The sequence below is a fragment of the Haemorhous mexicanus genome, chromosome 8, assembly GCF_027477595.1.
Source record: "Haemorhous mexicanus isolate bHaeMex1 chromosome 8, bHaeMex1.pri, whole genome shotgun sequence".
NCBI classification, from domain to species: domain Eukaryota; kingdom Metazoa; phylum Chordata; class Aves; order Passeriformes; family Fringillidae; genus Haemorhous; species Haemorhous mexicanus.
The window spans coordinates 22,621,348-22,640,630 of record NC_082348.1 but is presented as its reverse complement, the minus strand read 5'-3'; the positions used below and the strand labels follow the sequence as shown (position 1 = coordinate 22,640,630).

Here is a 19,283-nt window from a genome sequence, read left to right as displayed (position 1 = left end):
CGGAGAGGGCGGCCCGAAGAACCGCCCGCCCCGCGGCCGCTGCCGGGGCCGGGCTAGTCCTCACGTCCAGCGCGACTGAGGCGGAGCGGCGGCCCTGGCTCGGCCCCCGCCTCTCGGCGCGGCGGGGACAGTGCCACGCCGGCGGCCGCCTCGAAGCGACATGGGCCGAGGGCTGACCCTGCTCCTGCTGGCGCTGCTGGCGGCTCCAGCGCGGGCCGAGGGCGGCACGGCGGCAGCGGAGGAGGTTCAGATAGAAGTGCTGCACCTCCCCGAGACCTGCAGCCCCAAGAGCAAGAAGGGCGACCTGCTGAACGCGCACTATGACGGATTCCTGGCCAGCGACGGATCCAAGTTTTACTGCAGGTGAGCCCCGTGGCTCCGGGCCGGAGGACGGGCGGTGGGCCCTGCCCGGCGTGGGGGTGGCGCCGCCGCTCCGCTCCCCCGAAGCCGGACCAGCGGGACTTGCGGCGCTCCCGGGGTGGGCACAGCTCGGGGCCCGTACTGACCACATCAGCAATAGTAATTTCTCCCGGTCTCAACCTTTACTTTTCCTCAGCCGAGTGTTGAAGGATGCAGAGTTTCTCTGGAGTCAAACTAGGGAGTGCCTAGGAGTCCTAGGGTCCCTAGGGAGAAGCTTCGAGAGCCTGTAGCCCACACCTCACATGGAGCCCCCCTTTGTCAAAGTGGATAAAAAACCCCATTGTGTTGATACTTGCCATGTTCTGTGCTGTAACTTGTGCAGAAAACCTCGGGTTGGGAGGAGGAGCTCCTGGGAGGAATGCATACGGACAATTTTAGGCAGAAAAAATTATATAGCATCCACTTCCACATAGTTGGCACTGTGCAGTGCAATCACATTATTATACGAGTGGTTTGCAGCCTTTTTGCCTCGTGCCTGTTGCTGTTTCCCTTCTTGATTTGTCGTGCCGTCCATTTCACTGCAAAGTTACCATTTTGTCTTTTGTTTTTTCACTTTTCCCCATCCATCTCTCCTTAGACAATAGCTTTGCTCATTATAAAATCCTGATCCATTCCCCCACTTGTATAATTTAACAAAAAACTCAGTATATAGGATAATTCTGCATTTAACAGCACCATTTAACTTGCATTTCTTTGCCTGTTGAAGTGGCTGACTGGTACATAGAGGGTTCTCTTGATGTTTTGCTCAGTTGCTGTTCTGTATAGTGCCCATGCTGGGGAGGCCTCATATGACCAGAAGCTGCCTCAAGCACTGGCTGTCTGAGCTGGCCAGAGTGGTAGGTGAGCACACAGCACTGCAGCCAGCATTGCCAGGTTCCACCAGCACACACCTGCACTCTCAGTCCCATCCCATCCTACAGTGGTGTGAACTGCTGAAGACATTTCCACATTCCTCTTCTTGGAGACTTCCTGCAGTGGCACCTTGTTTCTGGCATGCAGTGTACATGATCAGGAAGACTGGATGTTTTTATAAGTTCAAAAACAAGGTTTTGGGGTTTTTTTCTTTAAAAAGGAGGTCTCCCCTTACATATAGTATGATTTGACCTTAAATTATAAATGTAGCGGAAAAAGTGCTTATACTTTGTATTCTTGCACTCTAAACATTCTGGTGTGATATTAATCTATGTTCTTACTAACTGCAACTAAAAGTTATCTTTATGTTAAAAAATATTATATTAATGTTACTCATACACAATTTTTTTTTAATAGTCGAACGCAAAATGAAGGTCATCCAAAATGGTTTGTTCTGGGTGTTGGACAAGTCATAAAAGGCTTAGATATTGCTATGATGAATATGTGTCCTGGAGAAAAACGGAAAGTGACAATTCCTCCATCATTAGCATACGGACAGCTAGGATACGGTAAAAGCAGTTCTAACTCTCAACTTTGTCTTTCCTGTGTTTTTTACCCTTTGAAACATACAATGCATAGTGTTGTAAATGTCTGTGAGAACTGGTGCTCCCATTTGGAGGCAGTGCAGCTGTGCAGCCCCAGTCCTGCTCATTGCTGTGCAGTTTAAGTAGTCCTGCCACAGACCCACACCCAGGCCTTGCAGTTCCCATTAGAACTCAGTACATACCACCCAATGTGTGTTCCCAAGTGTTGCCATAGTGTGAAGCAAAAGGAAGATCTCTATGAGCAATATCAGCATTATTGTGCTACAATATTAAATTCCAGTCACATTTGGTTTTTATTATCTGACTGCTACCTGTTTAGCCTTTTAATGAAGATCTACATTTTCTGAGTAAAATGGAATATAAAGCAGTGCAATTAATCTAAGTAGAAATAATTTGCTTAAAATACTGCTTACATTCTGAATAGTTAATGGCTCTCATTATCACATTATACAGTAATTGCAACAGTGCAGTGCATGAAATCTGATTTGAATATAAGATAATTCAGTGTGCAGATTACTTAAAAAAAGTTCCAGTGCAAGTTTTATGCAGTGTTTCAGTGCTCAAATGTAGATAAATTCAGCTCTGACCTGGGTATAGTAGTTTCTATGAAAAGGTAGCTCCTGCTCTATAATAATATTTTGGTACTGATACGTCAGAATTCAATGCATCAGTTTTGTCTTTAATACAATTAAGACAAGAAGGAAAAACACTGATAAAAATAAAAAATGTTCTTTAATACTACTGTTAACTGTTTGTTCCAGGTAGCACTTGAAGGAAGTAGTATTTTCCTACAGCACACCTGTCCTCTGTCTCAGCGTATTCCTGCATGCTGGGGAAGATACCTGCCTAATCTTGAATTAGAAAAGATGCATGTGGCTTTCTAAATCTTTACATGTCTTTCCTTTGTTGGTATGTATATTTGTAAACTGCTGGCACTGAATTGTATCTTTCTTTTATAAGGTGTATTTAAATAATGATTTATATCCAGATGTATTTAAAACTGCTACTTTTCTAAAGCATGGAAAGTTAAAACCTCTTGAACTCTGAGACCTGTTATTTTTTCTATGGCTACTTTAGATGAGTAGTGTAATAGTCTTGTTTATCTTCTGTTTACAAACAGTGTAGATTCTTTAGCTTTTCTTCAGTTTATGAAGGATGGACACAAGCTCAAAATTCTGAGGTTACAGTGTCATGCTCACTGGCTTTGGCAGCTTGCATGTTTACATTTTAATTTTACACTGCATGATTTTTATGCTGTTTTGGCACTATTTTTAGACTGCTGGTTTGTTGCTGTCTCTTTTCAGTTTCCTTTTTTTGCCAGATGCATGATACATGGACCTGTGTTTGTAGGCAGTGCTGGTTTTACGTCAGGTGGCAGAAAATGCTTTGATCCAGGAACAAAGAATTGTAACAGTTTTCCTAATTCAGAGGCCAGACAAAGTATTCCAGTAGTTTGAAGTTTCTGTGGGGATTTTTAGCAAGTCAGATGACTTACATTCTGTTGCTGCTTTTTGAGATGTACATCTTAAGCATTATTTTACAGCATACGTAAAGTACCTTTTACCATAGGTATAATTCATACAAAGTAGGTAAAACGTGTCTGTTTCTTCAGACAGACAATGCATAGGAGCATTGATCCACTACTGTTATATTTTAAATCAGTTTGCAGCTGTTTAATAAAGACATGGATCTTAGAACCAGCCTCTAAATAAGCCCTGTCATATGACAGGATGTGAAAGAGTGAGAACTTTAGAAGTTCTTGTTGTTCATGATAACCATTCACCTAATTTCTGAAAGTACCTGAATTGGTATGCGATACAGTTTTGTTTCAGGCAAGTACATCATCAGCAGGTTTCTTCCGAAATCATTTATCTAACACAATCTTCATGTCTAGATGTACAACATTTGAATTCAGAGTTTAATCTGAATATTAACACAGCCTTTTTTCATAAAAAAATGCTTTACCTGTGAGTTTATCATATATGTGATCACTGCCCATAGTGTCTGATTCCTTAAATGCTTTTTTTTCTATTATTGATAAATGCTTTTTTTCTTTTATTCATAGCACAGGGCAAGATTCCACCCAATGCCACACTGATCTTTGAGATTGAACTTTATGCAGTAAATAAAGGACCTCGTAGTGTTGAGGCATTTAATCAAATAGACAAAGACGGTGACAAGAAACTCTCTGAACTTGAGGTAACATGATACAAATAATTTGAAACAAATTATTTCTAAAACTATAGGTGTGGCTGCATCAGTTTTATCTTTACATGAGCTTCCTCTGCTGCAGCTATCACCTAAGGTTTCTGTGTGTTGACGCAAACTACACTGTGCTGTAGTTTGCTGAAATTTGCTTTAATACATTAATAAATCTCACACTTCCTGTAGACAAGCTGTAGATGTGTCTGCACTGGAATCACAGTACATTACCTGTATACCCCCAGTGTCCTTGAAGATAGCTAGATTGAGCACTGACATAGAAGTCACAATGATTTGACCTTTTTCTTTTCTTCTAGATAAGCCAGTATTTGAAAGAAGAATTTGCAAGAGATGGCAAAAAACGTCATCCTTCTGCCCATGATGAAATCTTAGCTGATATATTTAAGAAGAACGACCATGATGGAGATGGCTTCATATCAGCAAAGGAGTACAATGTCTACCAGCATGATGAGCTCTAAGTACTTTAAAAAATCTTTGGCTGTTTTCTGCACAGTGAATTCTAAATAATAATACTTTGTCACAGAATTTTTGTATTTTTTTTATAGTGGAATCTTTTTATATCTCTTAAGGTGACTGTAAAAATCTTATTTTTAACATTCAGCTAATAAAATGTGTCAGATGTTTCAAAAGAAAGAAATAAAATTGAAGTACACCGTGATCTAATATTTTTGGTTCTTAAAACATGTTCCAGTCTACAATATTGTTCACTCATTTGGTGGAATACCGATGAAAATAATTATTTCTGTTCTACTGAGCACACAAAAGTTACAGTAACCTTTGACATAGCTAGAATGTAACTGCTGAACACTTCTAAGTCCCCTGTAAAATAAAAAAGGGAAAATCTCAATCCTCTAAAATAAAAAGGGAATCCCAGGCATATAACTCTTAGACCCCTGCAGGCTCCAGGCCTAGCTTCTTGAGGAAAGGCCATTTGCAGCAAAAAGGCCTTAAAATGGACCAACTCTGTTTATAGAATGTTAAGATAAAAACAAAAATGTTTTTAAACAACTCAAAATAACGTCTTTGTTGTAATATTAACAAGAAGAATTTGGTGTTGAAGAAAAAGCAGTATTCTAAATGAGTGTTTAAACTTTGACTTAGTAAAATCATGATGTTAGCCTGTTTATTCAGTAGCACCAAGTTAAAAATCTACACTATCATAATTTAATTGAATGAGGTTGAAGATGATGGGAGATGCTGTGTATAAACATAAGTAATCAATTATTTGGGCATCATTCTGGTTTTCCTCACTGGAAAAATGCAAAGTAGGAATAGTTAATAGACAGTACTTGTATCTGTTAACTGTTTTGCTTGTGCAGAACACATCATAACACTTGTGTAATATACTTCATTCTTCTCACATGAAAAGCAATGGCTGTATTCATTTCAACATGTAATAATCAGATGTACACAGTGAAAGTGGCAGCACAAGTGAAAAAAGCTTCCATACCTAGGTTATCCTTGAAATAATTTTAAAAGGTATAAAAATTTTTTTCCTCTGGCAGTGTAAATCAGTGTGGTGAGAGGTTTAACAGCACAATCCCTGCCCCACAGCCCAGTCCCAGCCCTGGACACAGCTCTGTGGTGTTCCAGTCCTCAACAGACTCAATTTCCTGAGGATGGGATGCACCTGTTAAAGACCTTTAGCCCTGAAGTCTTGTTCCATGATCGTCATAAGCTTCCAAAACATTTTCTGCTAAGCAGTTTTTTTTCTGAGCACATAAAAGAAAGTCAAGAGCAGCTGTGACGTAGAATGCAACTGCAGCAGGTAGACTGGCTGGGACTTTTTCATAATTAAACAAACTTGATATTCAGCAACAGCACCCTAATATGAAGCTACCATCCATAGTTCAGTTGTTCCCTTTTGTAACCGAAACATTAGACTGAGCTAAGTTTTAGCATGTTTTTTAATCTGATACTTCAATTAAACATTCATGAGAACACTAAATTATTAACAAATATTCTCATTTAACTATCATTTGCCAGTGTAGAGAAAGGCAACATTTTGGGGTTTAACAACAAGTTTGTGTAAACAACTTTAAGTTCTAGCATATATTCTGACATTATGAAAATACTAATTAAAAATATGGTTTTCATTATCATGATAATGAGAAGGTTCTAGGAAAAACAGCAATGTCAGGAAATTCATGTGCATTTTCAAGTAGAGGTCATTGACTGTGAAGCACGGAATTTGAAGATAACAGCGTAATAAAATGTTTTGCACTTTCACTGTTTTGCATTTCACAATTGGAGACATATTTACTAACTGAAAAGTTTGTGGCACAGTTATGCCCATGTCTATGAAAACAGGCACTTACCCAGATCAGTTACTTCATTCTCTTATGCCAGAGGTCAAAACAGGGCACGGCATGCAGTCGTACATACTTCTGTCCATTAAAAGAACACTCCAGGCATCCATAGACCGTCTCCCTTTTTGAACTTCCCATCCCACAAAGGACACAGGGGCCTTTGGGGATGTTGTTATTAAGTAAATTGATTCTGATATGAGAGCCGTCTCTGAGATAGCTTGTAGAGAGATCAGTCATGCTTGCAGCTTTTTCATAATAATCTGCAAAAAGGTCCTCCAAGTAAGGATCAGAGTTAGCAACGATTTCCACTACTCCTTTATCTGAAAAAGAATGCACAAGGAAAAGAAGCAGTATTTTGGTATTACATTATGATCTGTTGTTTAAAAAATATCAGTTTTATTATAGAAATAACAACTGATGCACAAAACTGTTCTAAGCATGCCATATAGATTGCTTCCCGTTAAAAACCCCGTGTGACGAAAATTTTTCTTCAACATCACTTAAGGCACTGACAAAAGCCAGGATTTTTTTGTATATGACCTATGTAATTATATTTTTGGAAATATACCTAGAGGATAGGCACGTAGCAGGCTTCTGAGAAATTGATGGAAAGTCAAACCACAGCTGTGTACTTCCTTGTTTCTATTTTTGCATTTCTAGTTTTATGTTCTAAACATTGTAAATTCACTTTTATTTCTGTTATTTACAAAAAAATCCCATTACTATTTAGTATGTTTAGAAAACTCAGAGGACTCCTTGTTAACCTCCTAGCAGATTTCTGAGCATCCAGATGTGTCAGGTAGGAACTACCTACCTTTCCCTCTCTCTTCAGGGACTTACTAGATTGAGTGAAGAATATTTAGGCAGCTACAGCTCCTGAAATGTATCATACCCACTGAAGATTTATTCCCTTTATGTGGACAGCAGCAGCACTGAAGGCTTGGTCCATAAAAGTCCTTGGATCAAGAATGGGATACAGTGGAAGAAGAGCACCTATAAAAGCACAGCAGCTTTTGGGACATGTTTACTGCTCAGCATTTATCTTCACGCTCAGATCTGCAGATTTCCAAAGTATTTGCACCAAGGAGTGTTAAAAGTTTAAGATCTTGATCTAAAGCTGCATACAGGGATCTGCATTTTTGCTGGATGCTATGTTCATATTAAAATGAAAAAAGAGGACTATGATGGTATCCTGTCACTGGAACATAGTGCCTAAGGAGTACATTTAATTATTGCAGGTAATATTGTTTGATATTTAAAATTACAGCTTTTGCCTTCAACTATTACTGTAATTATAGCTTGTATAATATGAGCTGTAAATGGAAAACACATGAAATAGGCTCAATGTTATGCTAGCTATGTAATTACTCACTACCAGTTTATCAACAGCCATACGTTTAAAGATCTTTTGAGTTTAATGAACAGATTTGTTATTTCTGAGAGACAGGTTCCCAAATGTAAATTTTAATAACTCTATAATCATTTCAATACATAGAAATAGAATTTCAATTAATTTCAATAGAAATTGAGAGGTTCATTTTGCATCAAAATTTTTTTCTTTAAACATTTATCTTGGACAGAAATTAAAGAAACATAGGTACACTTTTAAATAAGACATTTATGTGTAAATATCAAAAGCCATACTTCGATGAAACAGATTATTCTTTAATCTCCTGAATTTGGTCAGTGAAGATGATCCAGATTTCTCTCTTTCAAATCCTCCTTTTGCAATTGGAGTCACACAGAGTTCTGTAAAAATGAAAAGTTTTTAAAAGGACTAAATATAAAAGCCATAATTGCACAAAAATTTATTATGCTTTCTAATCAATAAAGTTAACTGTGATTAAATTTAGCTTTGCTAGTGTTTTTAATGGCTAGTATAACTTTTTACTACAAGTCTGCACACAGAAATAGCCCAGAGAATTAAGTAACACAGATTCGATGGGAATTTTTAACTGTTGGTGGCTTTCAATTAACATCCTCAGAGCCTGTTTTGGTTCATACACAAATTATGGTCATGTTAAAGGGTCAGGATGGTCATCAGCATAACAATGGAAGCCCTGATTCTGAAGGACAAACATTTCTGTAGTCTTACTTGAAAGTAGAAATGAAACATTGTAAGCAAGGCTGTGAGTTCTGTATTCAACCACTTCCGATACTGAATTCTACCCATAACTTGAAAGAAATACTTTAAGTTTTGTAAAATCTATGCTATGCAAATGTTTTATTTGTTTCCAATTGCTGCAGTAATTCCTCCTAAACAGCTTTCGATATTTATATGTGCAAATGATGTATCAAACTGAAATTAAAGCCCCAACAGAAAAAGAAATGTTATTAATTTAGGAGTTCTGTACCCTTTTTTCTTTACTTGTATCTTTGTACTTACCTGTTTTATGCAAAACTGATCAGTCTCATCAGAAACCTGTTCCTCACCAGCTAGAAATATAACTAAGTGGGGCTTTTTGTTCCATGCAGCCACAGAATTTAAAAAATACCAAGTCTAACTTTTAAGAAATGTTCCCACAGCAGACTATTTTCTAGCACCTGCCTTGTTTATCTCTGCAATCACTGTTCTGTCAGAATGTCAGAATACTTATGTGCATAAAATTAAAGCATCCCATTGTATGGGATCAGGGCTTATGTACATCAAGAGCAATAAAACAGTTTTAGAAACTTAGATCATTAGAAATAATAGCAATAATGACAGTAATTCACATCACTTACCGAAATTACCATCCAAATGAATGTAGAGTTCAAATACACTAAAAGCAATAGTTGTATGTGCAGGAAAAACAATGGCTTTGTCCCGCCCTTTATTATTCTGATCTTCAATTATATGAAACTATAATTTAGAGAGGGATCAAAAGAAAAAATGTTACAAATTGAAATGAATAAATAAACAATATACTAATCTTAACTTCATATATTCAGAATTATAATGCCAGGGGGAAACTTTGAAATTGAAGATCAAATTTCACAACTGAAGAATTTTTTATTGACTACTTTGCATTTTAATAAATTTTGATACAGAGAGTAATTTGCATCACTTACTGAAAATTATGAAAATGATTTATTAATACTAGAACAAGCAAAATTAGAAGTCTTGTAAGTTTCATTATTGAAATACATTGAGGGGGAAGGGGGAGGAAGAGCTCCCCCTCATAAGAATAAGACAGGGAGTAAGATGCTGACCCTTCAAAAAATAACCTGAAATTCCAATGTGTTACAGAAGACGACCATAATAATGAAAGAAAGGTTATTCATTTATTAGAAAGTCAAACTAAGAAGTAGTACATTCCACATTTTTGCTGAGGCTTTACCCCAAGCAATGGCTCATTGTCTAGCCATCTTTTCATGCATTTCCCATCCCTCTGTCATCTAAGCACTGCTAACAAAAGACCAGATTTTAAACCACTTTACATTAGTACAATAATATTGATTTACTTCAGATTTTTTCTGAGCTTACATTATAAAAACACAATTAAATCAAACCATACAATTTATAATAATGAGCTTTTAATGCTTGATCATTTGAGTCACAGAACTTTGTCAAACATATTTACCCTCATTGTCTCTCCACGCATTCCAGTATGGACAGTTAATGAGCACTGCCTTGTAGTTCGAATACTTTCCATGACCACACACAAAATTTCCATCCTACTTTTTCTTGATTGATGGACTAGACAATGATCAAAGTTTATTTTTCTAAAATCAAGAGGGAGGTAGGAAGGAAATTCAGACACAATCAGCAGTTTACAAAGCAGCTAAGTAACTTTAAATCAGCAAATAAATCACCATAATGTCTGTTTCATAGCAGTAAAACAACTGACCAAGGAGATCTCTGGAAACTTAATATTGGTTTTCAGTGTTTGGGAACAGAACTAAAACATTCAAGGAAAGCCAGTATTCTACAGATATTAGAGAGGATATCTGGGACATCCTGGAAAATTCAAAGCCTGTCCATCTGACTCTGGTTTTAGTGCCATTAACTGAAAAAGCCCTGTATCACTTATAAACAATACTGAACACTCATGAAACAAGTGACTGTAGAAGAATTTCTACAAACAATGACAATTAGTTCTATAACACTGAATCTTTTTTTCAGGAGACTAGATTCTCTTCCCTCACCCCCACTTATTCATGATAATATTTGGAGGTTACAAATAAACTAGGAAAATAGGGAAGGAGAAGTTACAGATACAAAATGGCACGCACTTCATGGTAAATGCCAACAAGGTAAGAATATGTATTTGCAAATGCCAAATGTTGCATCATGCATAGTAAATAATTTACTGGGATGCACTGCTGGGATTCACTGGGATGACATTGCTACCAAGGGTCAATCAGTGAAATATAAAAAAAGAATTACACCTAGAATTAGTCACATCATATTTCTACATGTTTGAAACCTGTGCTAGCACCACAGGAACAAGAAGTTCCTTTGCAGTGTCCATAACTCAACAAGAATGTTGGTAGAAGAAACTTGCTTTAAAGAAAAGTCACAGAAGGTTATGAAAATGTAGGTAGATAAACCTATTTTGCTTTTTGCAGAAAAGGCTGTGTAACAGCTTCATAAAACATGGCAATAACACACATGGCTCCCTAGTTCATCAAAGGCAAGAAATCTTTTTCCTAAAACCTGAAGTTAGGTAATGTCATTCAAAGTAGATTTCAAATTTTCGATACTATGGTATAACACGATTTGGATGGACTCTTCCTTTCTGAATTTCTTTTTTTATTTTTTTCCTGAGACATACACTGTAATTCAAAGAATTCAGAAAAATTTTACAGCCTGTATTATTCAGGTCATGTGTCTAATCACAGTGATCCAGCCTGATACCCTTGAAAATATCAGATGGTGACTGCTACTGGTTGACTAAAAATAATCAAAACCAAACAACTTCAGACTTTCACCTTAACTGTATGATATGGAATTATGGAAACAGAAATCAAAACACAGAATTACAACCTTGTAGTAAGTTCTCTCAGTAATGTTGGTACTTCAACTTCATGTTTGGTCACTATGCCAAATGAAGCTTTAAAGGCAATAGAATCTGATCCAGCAACATCAAAACCAACATCATTCATTATCTGATTTCCTCTTCTGCCATTGAGCGAAACATCTGACTTGTCTTCATAGTTGAGCAACTGGTAGGACGAGACACCTGAGTAAAAGAAGATAACCTTTGTGTGATGATGAAAAGTCTGAACACAACATTTTCACATAGCCAGAATAAATGGTACCATTCCCACCCTGCCTAATTGTTTTGATACGAAATTCACAACTACATTGAGCACTTGTTTATTGGGGTTCCTACTGATGATTGATGGAAAGGGTACACAGGAGTCCTGGGGTTTATTAGAGCTATTTTCAATTTTCTGTGTTCATCATTATTCTCCTCAAGTACTTCCATGGAACTATGATGCTGATGTGTATAAACTAGACATGTAGTGTATTTTGGCTTTAATGACAAAGGTTCTGAAACCCAAAATAACTCAGTGGAGGCCATACAGAATATTAAAACAAGAAATAAAATGAAAGCCACTGTATAAAAAGTATTAGGGAATTCTGAATTTTGTCTAGATGCCATACAAAAACCCTAATTTTTCTTCATTTTTGCAGTACATGAATGAGACATGGGTCTGCCAGTAACATTAACTCTGCCCAGGGACTACATCAGTTTATTTTGAAGGAAAAAACAGATTAATTCTGACTCATTTTGCATTCAATTATTGTCCAACCAAAAGGCAGGTACCAAAACACCTCTACAAAAATGTCTTTGTAATATCAAATACATTTCCAGTACACTAACAGAAAAAGTACTAGAACACATTGGTTACCAAATTAAAATGAACACAGGGATTAGATTTCCAAATACATCTAAGAATCTGTGGTTTACTCCTTTTTTTTGTTTTTAATCCTTTGAAGATATTAGGATAAGCTGACATTATGAAGTCATCAACTATGAATCCTGGTTGTGTTTATTTTTAACCAAAAAGAAGGTTAATATATTTTTTCATAATTCTAAAAGGATTGAAAGTGCTTGTGTTTGTCACATAAAAAAGGAAATTCAATGACATACCTCCTTGCTTATGTTAAAGCACTTTCTTAATACTTTCTGCACACAACATTTAACCTTTACAGAAAAGGCTAGTAAGGTTTTGTGAGAATTTTTAATGAGATTTTGCAACCTTTTTCTCAGACTTTTTAATGAGATTTTTTTTTTTTCATTCAGGACAAGCCAGCTGACTTCTCCTGAATGTAAGACATAGGATTAAAATTTTTCTTATCATGCTTGTGTCCTGAAATCCCCTCTTGTGGGATCAAGTTGTATTTCCTGTGCTTATATTAGTTTGTCTTAGTAGAGTTTTTAACTGATGCATTTGTTGTGCAAGTAATATCATCAACAATTTTGCCAAAATTGACATTTAAAAAAAAATAAAGCAATGAAACTCTTTTGAGAAAACCCATATACATGAATTACACACTTTTCAAAGGAATGTACAGGAAGATACAGGCCAAATAGTTCAATTTTGCACCTCATAATTCTATGAGAATCTCCTCAAAATTTATGCTATGGCATAGAAAAAGTAATTTTAAAACAGTTAAGCTCTTTAAATACACCACAAAGATTGCAAGAGTAGAAAAAGTCTTATGAAAATCCAATTACACCAGTCAGATGTAATAGCTGTTTTCAAATGCTTCTGCCTGTGCAGAGCTCAGTTCAGCACCAGGGACTGCCAGCATGGAAGAGCTGTAGAACTGATTCTTACATACTTAAAAGTGAGTATGCAACAAAGGAGTACATTTCTAAACAAATTTTATGTAGCAATTATTCAGCATACATCAGTACATCTGTCAGGAATTGGAGGTTTGTGGGAAAAAAAAAGGCTTAACTGAATTTGTTTAATACTAGTTCAGAAAATATCAAGGCTTTTTAATATAAATTACTTTCTTTTTTTTACTCTTTTCCCAGAAAGTCCTTTTTTTTCCTTTTTTCTTACCATTTTGATTTGTACTTTTTTTTTCCTAAATATTTATTACATGACTAATGTTATTACCCATTTACTAAGGAAACATCATACTACCTGCACAGTTTAGACTATGTTTACTATGTCTGCTAGAAAACGTGCATTTTTCCACTTTGAAAAAAGGTAAAAATCTTACCTGCAGAAATTTCTTTCTCCCCTTGAAGAATGTCTTTTAATGTGAAAGGTGTTGAAGCAAATTTAGATTTTTTTGAAAGCAAACATTTTCTTTTTTTAATCACAAGGCTCAGAGGTTGGTATCTGTCAGCTTCACTGAGGCTGGGCACAGGAACTAATCTTCCTCCATCACCAACCTGTTTAACAAAGTTCTTGGTTGCAGCAGCAAACATATTATGACATTAGTAATGATAAAAATAAAAAACTCTGCATCAAGTGTAGCTTCCAGACATCGAGCCCATGTTCAATTCTTCTTATATTGTTCTTGCAAACAAATTACCATGCTTTGGGAAAAAAAATCTGTCAAACTGCTTTTTTTTAGACTTAGTTATATCTCACTTTTAAAGAATCAACAGCATCTTAGCTACTGAACTTCTGTGGTGTACTGCTTGAGACTTCTCTCAGAGACCTTCAGTTAAGCTCTCTAATTCTGCATGATGAATAATGAATTAACAGTGTAAACTGAGAGGGAAATGGTGCCCTTTTCTTGGCAGTTCATTGTCATTCTTCAAAAGACAAAATTTACTGTCACAGAAACAGAAAACTACCTTCCATAATCCTCAGCTTCCCATGAGGAGCTACTGGTGCACTGCTGTTTGTTGGGTCCTTGCTGCACTGAATTCTGATGTTTTAGCAGCCCCAAGAAAGCAGCCCAGGCGTGCTCTGGGAGGGCACTGGAATTACAGCTGGCTGAGCACTGGCAGCTCTGTGAGATGGTGTTGCCTTTCACAGCACTGGCATAACCTGCCTGGGAGAGATCAGCTGGGGCCTGAGCACTGTGCTGGCCTGGAGTGTAAGGTCAGAGCAGGCTGGGGGCAGGGGGAAATACCAGTGGGCTCTCATCATTTGTTTTTAATCTCCTATGGACTTAGCTGCCTGCGACCCAAGGGCTAGGCTTGAGCTGCATGCATTTAGCTCAGACTACTGAAAACATCACTAAATTGTGAAAATTATGCAAAATAACAGAAGTAAAATTGCAGAAAGTGAAAATATTGATAGAGGAATGAGGAGCAACTCAAGAATCCAAGATATAAAGCCCCAGGGCAAAAAGACAGAAAATTGTAAAGAGAAGAAAGACAGTAGAGAGCACTGTGGAGGATCCATGAGAGAGGCAGAAGGAGCTGACCCACCCTCATGTAAACAATTACTTGATTTTCTAGCAAGACTGATGAACACAGAACTGGCTAAACCTTGCAGGTCTTCTTCCAGAGACTCCCTTTGCAGTTACAGTAGGGAAGGCATCAGCCACAGGCTTGTAAAGTCACACTTCAGCAGCAATATTGTCCCTGGTTGCCAGGTGACAATTGGTTCCATTGGCTTTTTTTCTGAAGTAAGGTTTTTATGTGAAAGTATCATAAGGACTTTTTTTATAATATGAATACTTAATAATTTATCATGTTTCAATACTTCCATAATATTTTTAAAGGTTCAGAGTATCAGAAAATCCAACAAAATGGCAAAAAGAGGACGGCATTACTTCAGCTATTGAAGATGAAAGGAAAGGCTGCTGGATCGCTCTGCTCACTCTAGAGGGTGCTGAAAAATCAAGTCAGGTTGTATATAGACTTCGAATTGAAAGCATGGGAAAGGCTGCAATTAATTCTGGCTGTAATTCATACTACACTATCTGAAAAAGCCTGTACATATTTACTCAATCAAAACACATTAACAGAACTGAAAAGCTTTCAAAAGGAAGACCTGTCTAAAGGAACCTTAAAATGAAAATTGCCTGTTGATCTTTGGTTTAGATTAATCCTGTATATATAAGTTTGACAGGATGCTGTTTTTCTACAAATTGTTAAGACCAGCTGGCACTGTTTATTCAACATGCATTTGTATTTTTCTTACTCAGTATGTGGTCATAGATCATACTCAGTCTGATCTAGCTCTAATTTTGATAATGAATACTTTCATTTGATATGTTTATGTGCTATTCCTGTTACTCTAACACCCTATAATCCATCATAAATGCTTCAGCAGATGTTTGTGCTGTCCTCATGCCACAGATCAGAGAACAGGAGTCCGAGTACAGGAACATTGCCATGATCTGAAAACATTCACTCATTTTGCACACCCAAGTGAAGAAACATAAGGCATTTCCCTGCTCCTCCAGCACTAGACACTTTTGTACTTGGCACACCAGTGTACTTAATGGATTTCCAGCATTTCTGCAGTTCTGGCATGCTCTCATTTTGGGCAATGAATTAACTAAAATAATTTAATTTCCAAGTGCATAAGTTAGGCCTGAGTCACCACTGGAATAAAAAGATCTTGCCTTGGCTCCCCAAACTGTGCAGATGAAAATCCTTGCTCACATTTGCTCCCTGGGGAGGATCTGGGCTGAAATGTTCCATTCCCCTCAGCACAGAGCCCCTCTAGGGCACTGACGAGGCTCCCTCTGCACAGCCCTCCCCAGAAGAGCAAGGGGACTTTTCTAGCCTGATTACCTTCCCCTGAAGGGAAGAGCAGGAGAGGTCATTTCCTACACAAGATGAGTTCTGTTTTTTTCAGAGGGGGTGTTAGCCATGAAGTGGTAACATGGCAAGTACTAGCTATATGGAGTTGAGAATATTTTATGCCTAAATACTGTATTTTTTTCCTCACATCATATTTATAAAAACATCAAGGTTTTTTTTAAGAGTAAAACCTAGAGGACAATCCTGCTCTCTGCATGGTGTTGGAAGATGCAGAAGGTTTTGTGTAGTTAAAAGATAATTCCATAAGGATTTTTGGTTTAATATTAGATAGCTATCCTACATTATCCCTTGCAGGAATGTTGGTCACCTGTGTCCAACAGGTGTCTAAAGAGGCATTTATAATGTGATCTAAGGTAGTGCAAACTAGACATTTGTCCAAGGAAATGCAAATGTGGAATTATTTCATTATTTTCAATCCAGAAATCTTAAACCATTTGTAATCCACTTGAACTGATCTGACTCTAAATTATTTCTTGTCACAGTCAACCATATCATAAGATTAGCCTGATTAAGCAGTCAATTGAAGGGAGAAAAGAAATCTTAAGTGTTAACTGACTGGATAAACTTAGTTGATGTTTCACTTGAAAGGATTAAACCCACGATCTACACCAAATTATGCTGGTAATTTGTTTAATATCTTCTTAGTGTACAAAAGGATGTCATCAGTTGCCAGATCTCCTGGCAACTGAGCAGGAGTGTATCATGTACACTTCATGTGCATTTGAACTGTATTACCTTTACCTGCAGATCTCTGCAGAAGAACAAGTGCAAGAATTTAACACATAAAAAACAGCAAAAGAAAATGCTACAGAAAAAATTACTCACAAAGTTCTGTAACTCTCCAGCATATGGCACGAGTATTTCCCTAGAAACACAGGATCTGAGTGATACAGACACTGTTATATTTCAGGAGGTAACAAACGTAACATTTTATGGGGCAAAATATGGTTCTAATTACAAACACACTTTTTGGGTTTTTCCAACAAGCTGAGTGGGTTTAACAGCACTTGACTTCTTTTTTTCGTTGGTTTTGGGTTTGGTTTTTTGTGGGTTTTTTGGTTTTTGGGGTTTGTTTCTTTGTTTGTTTTTGGTTTTGAGATGGCATTTATCTAGAAATTCTCATGTATGAGCAAAACCAGCCAGTTTAATACCATGACTTACACAACAACTTCAGAGCACCTGTAATACAAAATCTGGTGATTGTTTTATATGCTCTTCCACACTTCTTTCAGAAGTTCCAGACCTTTGTTCACGGACATACAGATTACTTAATCTAGGTTTCCTGTGTCCATCTTTAGAGTGCATTAAATATCCCAGCTTTTTCTTCTTTGTAATTGCCCCACTATGAAAGGCAATGTTTTCAATGGAGAGATGGATGTGTTAACTGTGAAGCCTTCACAAAAAGGAATGCAGAGGAGTCCTCCAGGGACAGGTATGCTGAGGTAGTATGCTTGTATTTACACTTAGCACCTGGGGGAAGCAGGCACATCTTTCAGCTCTCAGTCTGGCAACTGACAGCATCTTTTTGCTCATTAAGAAGATATTAAACAAATGACCAGCATAACATGGTGCAAATTTGGGGTTTAATTGTTTCAATACCAGCTCAGTTTATCCAGTTAGTTAACCCTTAAGATTTCTTTTGTCCCTTCATCTTCCAGCTTTCAACTGTTACATAAACATTACTGTATACAACAAAGCTACTTTCATCATGTAGCATTATTAGCTTGTGAAGACAAATCTGGAAAAAAACCAAGCCAGTGTGACCAAAAGTAAACTGTTTAATGCTTCCTTTCCTTTGAAGGATGCTGCCCAAATGGCTAAATCTCTTTTAACCAGCATCTGTCAGTAGGTGTGCCTGTGTGAGAGGACAGCTTTGTGGGCTTGCCCATCCACCTGTATGAGAACATAGAACTGTAGATGCTGCTGGGCCACTACATCTGAAGAAAAGTTACAAAGCAAAGGATTTATCTGCTGTTATAACTCACGTGTCCATGCTAAGCTGTCTGATGGGTGCTGGTACAGTTACATCTATATAAAATTTCCCTCAGTCAAAGACATCTTGTTCCTTGCTGCTTCTCCTTATGTTTTAAACTGAGCAGCAGGACTGCTTTTATTTTTGGCATTGACACTAGCTGTTCTGTGATACTGGGCAATTAACCTCTGTCTGTGAAACTCACTGCATGTGGCTGTGCTAATGTGGCACTTCTCAGGGAAGGATACTGCAAGAGCTGATTATGACTATTACAAAGCACTCATAGATCTTTGGATACAGAGTATTTATAAACAGACAAGATTAAATCAGTGTTTGTAGGGCATGCAAGAATTCAGCGTCCTCTTTCATAATCACCTCTGAATGCTTATTCAGCCTGTTCCTTTTCATGCTTTCAAGACAAGAATATATCTTCATCTAGTTTCCTAATTCATTTTTTTTCCACACCTGTAAGGTAGAAAGTAATAGACCTGAGCAGTTTCCAGATAATAAACATTGTAACAGATGGATGACATATAAATTTTTTTTCACCAAACATGAAAAGTAGCCTGATATTGTTATTCTAGGCCTGATCAGCATTTAAGTGAAGTCAGCTCTTGAACTAGAACGGAAGAATGGATGTGCTCTTCTGCTCTTGAATTTCTTTGACTGCTAAAAGTAATGCAAGGCCCTCAGAAATAATTGTCTTTGAAGTTCCTCTTTAAGTAAGTTAACACCTTAAATTTTATCAGTTGAAAGAAATAACCCAACATCCTTACCAGAATTTATAGTCCACCTACAGTCCAACAAGTAACCTTTTGAGAATATTTAATTGTAATTTTTTCCTCCACTGACTTGTCAAAAAACCTGCTCAAGAAGCCTAGGGTGGTTGTGAAATTTGAGCTAGTAATTAGTTTCTTTTCTTTACCAAAAGAAATGTAGTCAGACACTTGTCAGGGAGAAAAGCAACTATATATTTGGTTTTGCTTTGGAACTTATCCTTGTAACTACAAACATAATCTAATGTAGTCTCATCACAGGCAAAAAGCATCTTCACAACAGATTCATGTCTGTAACATGCAGACATGTTTTTTTTCTGAATTTTTTATGTACTACTATTAATAGGCACTTGGGATATAGATATGGGATATACAACCTAACCTGTCTCTTTATCTACTCCAGGTTATATCTTAGACATAGCTCTCAGAAATAAAAATGACAG

The 19,283-nt window shown here is 37.2% G+C and overlaps 2 protein-coding genes across 2 annotated transcripts; one reads left to right on the top strand and one right to left on the bottom strand.

The window, feature by feature from the left end:
* Positions 1-84: 84 nt before the first annotated feature.
* On the top strand, positions 85-4,758 carry FKBP7 (FKBP prolyl isomerase 7). The gene is made up of 4 exons (XM_059853192.1): positions 85-363; positions 1,690-1,841; positions 3,943-4,076; positions 4,397-4,758. Exons 1-4 carry the CDS (start codon positions 161-163, stop codon positions 4,556-4,558), a joined length of 651 nt encoding a protein of 216 aa, XP_059709175.1. The 5' UTR covers positions 85-160; the 3' UTR covers positions 4,559-4,758.
* Positions 4,759-6,427: 1,669 nt separating this feature from the next.
* PJVK (pejvakin) lies at positions 6,428-13,788 on the bottom strand. The gene is made up of 6 exons (XM_059853189.1): positions 13,578-13,788; positions 11,379-11,574; positions 9,973-10,114; positions 9,134-9,251; positions 8,054-8,158; positions 6,428-6,729 (listed from the first exon to the last, which is right to left on the bottom strand). Exons 1-6 carry the CDS (start codon positions 13,786-13,788, stop codon positions 6,428-6,430), a joined length of 1,074 nt encoding a protein of 357 aa, XP_059709172.1.
* Positions 13,789-19,283: the final 5,495 nt, after the last annotated feature.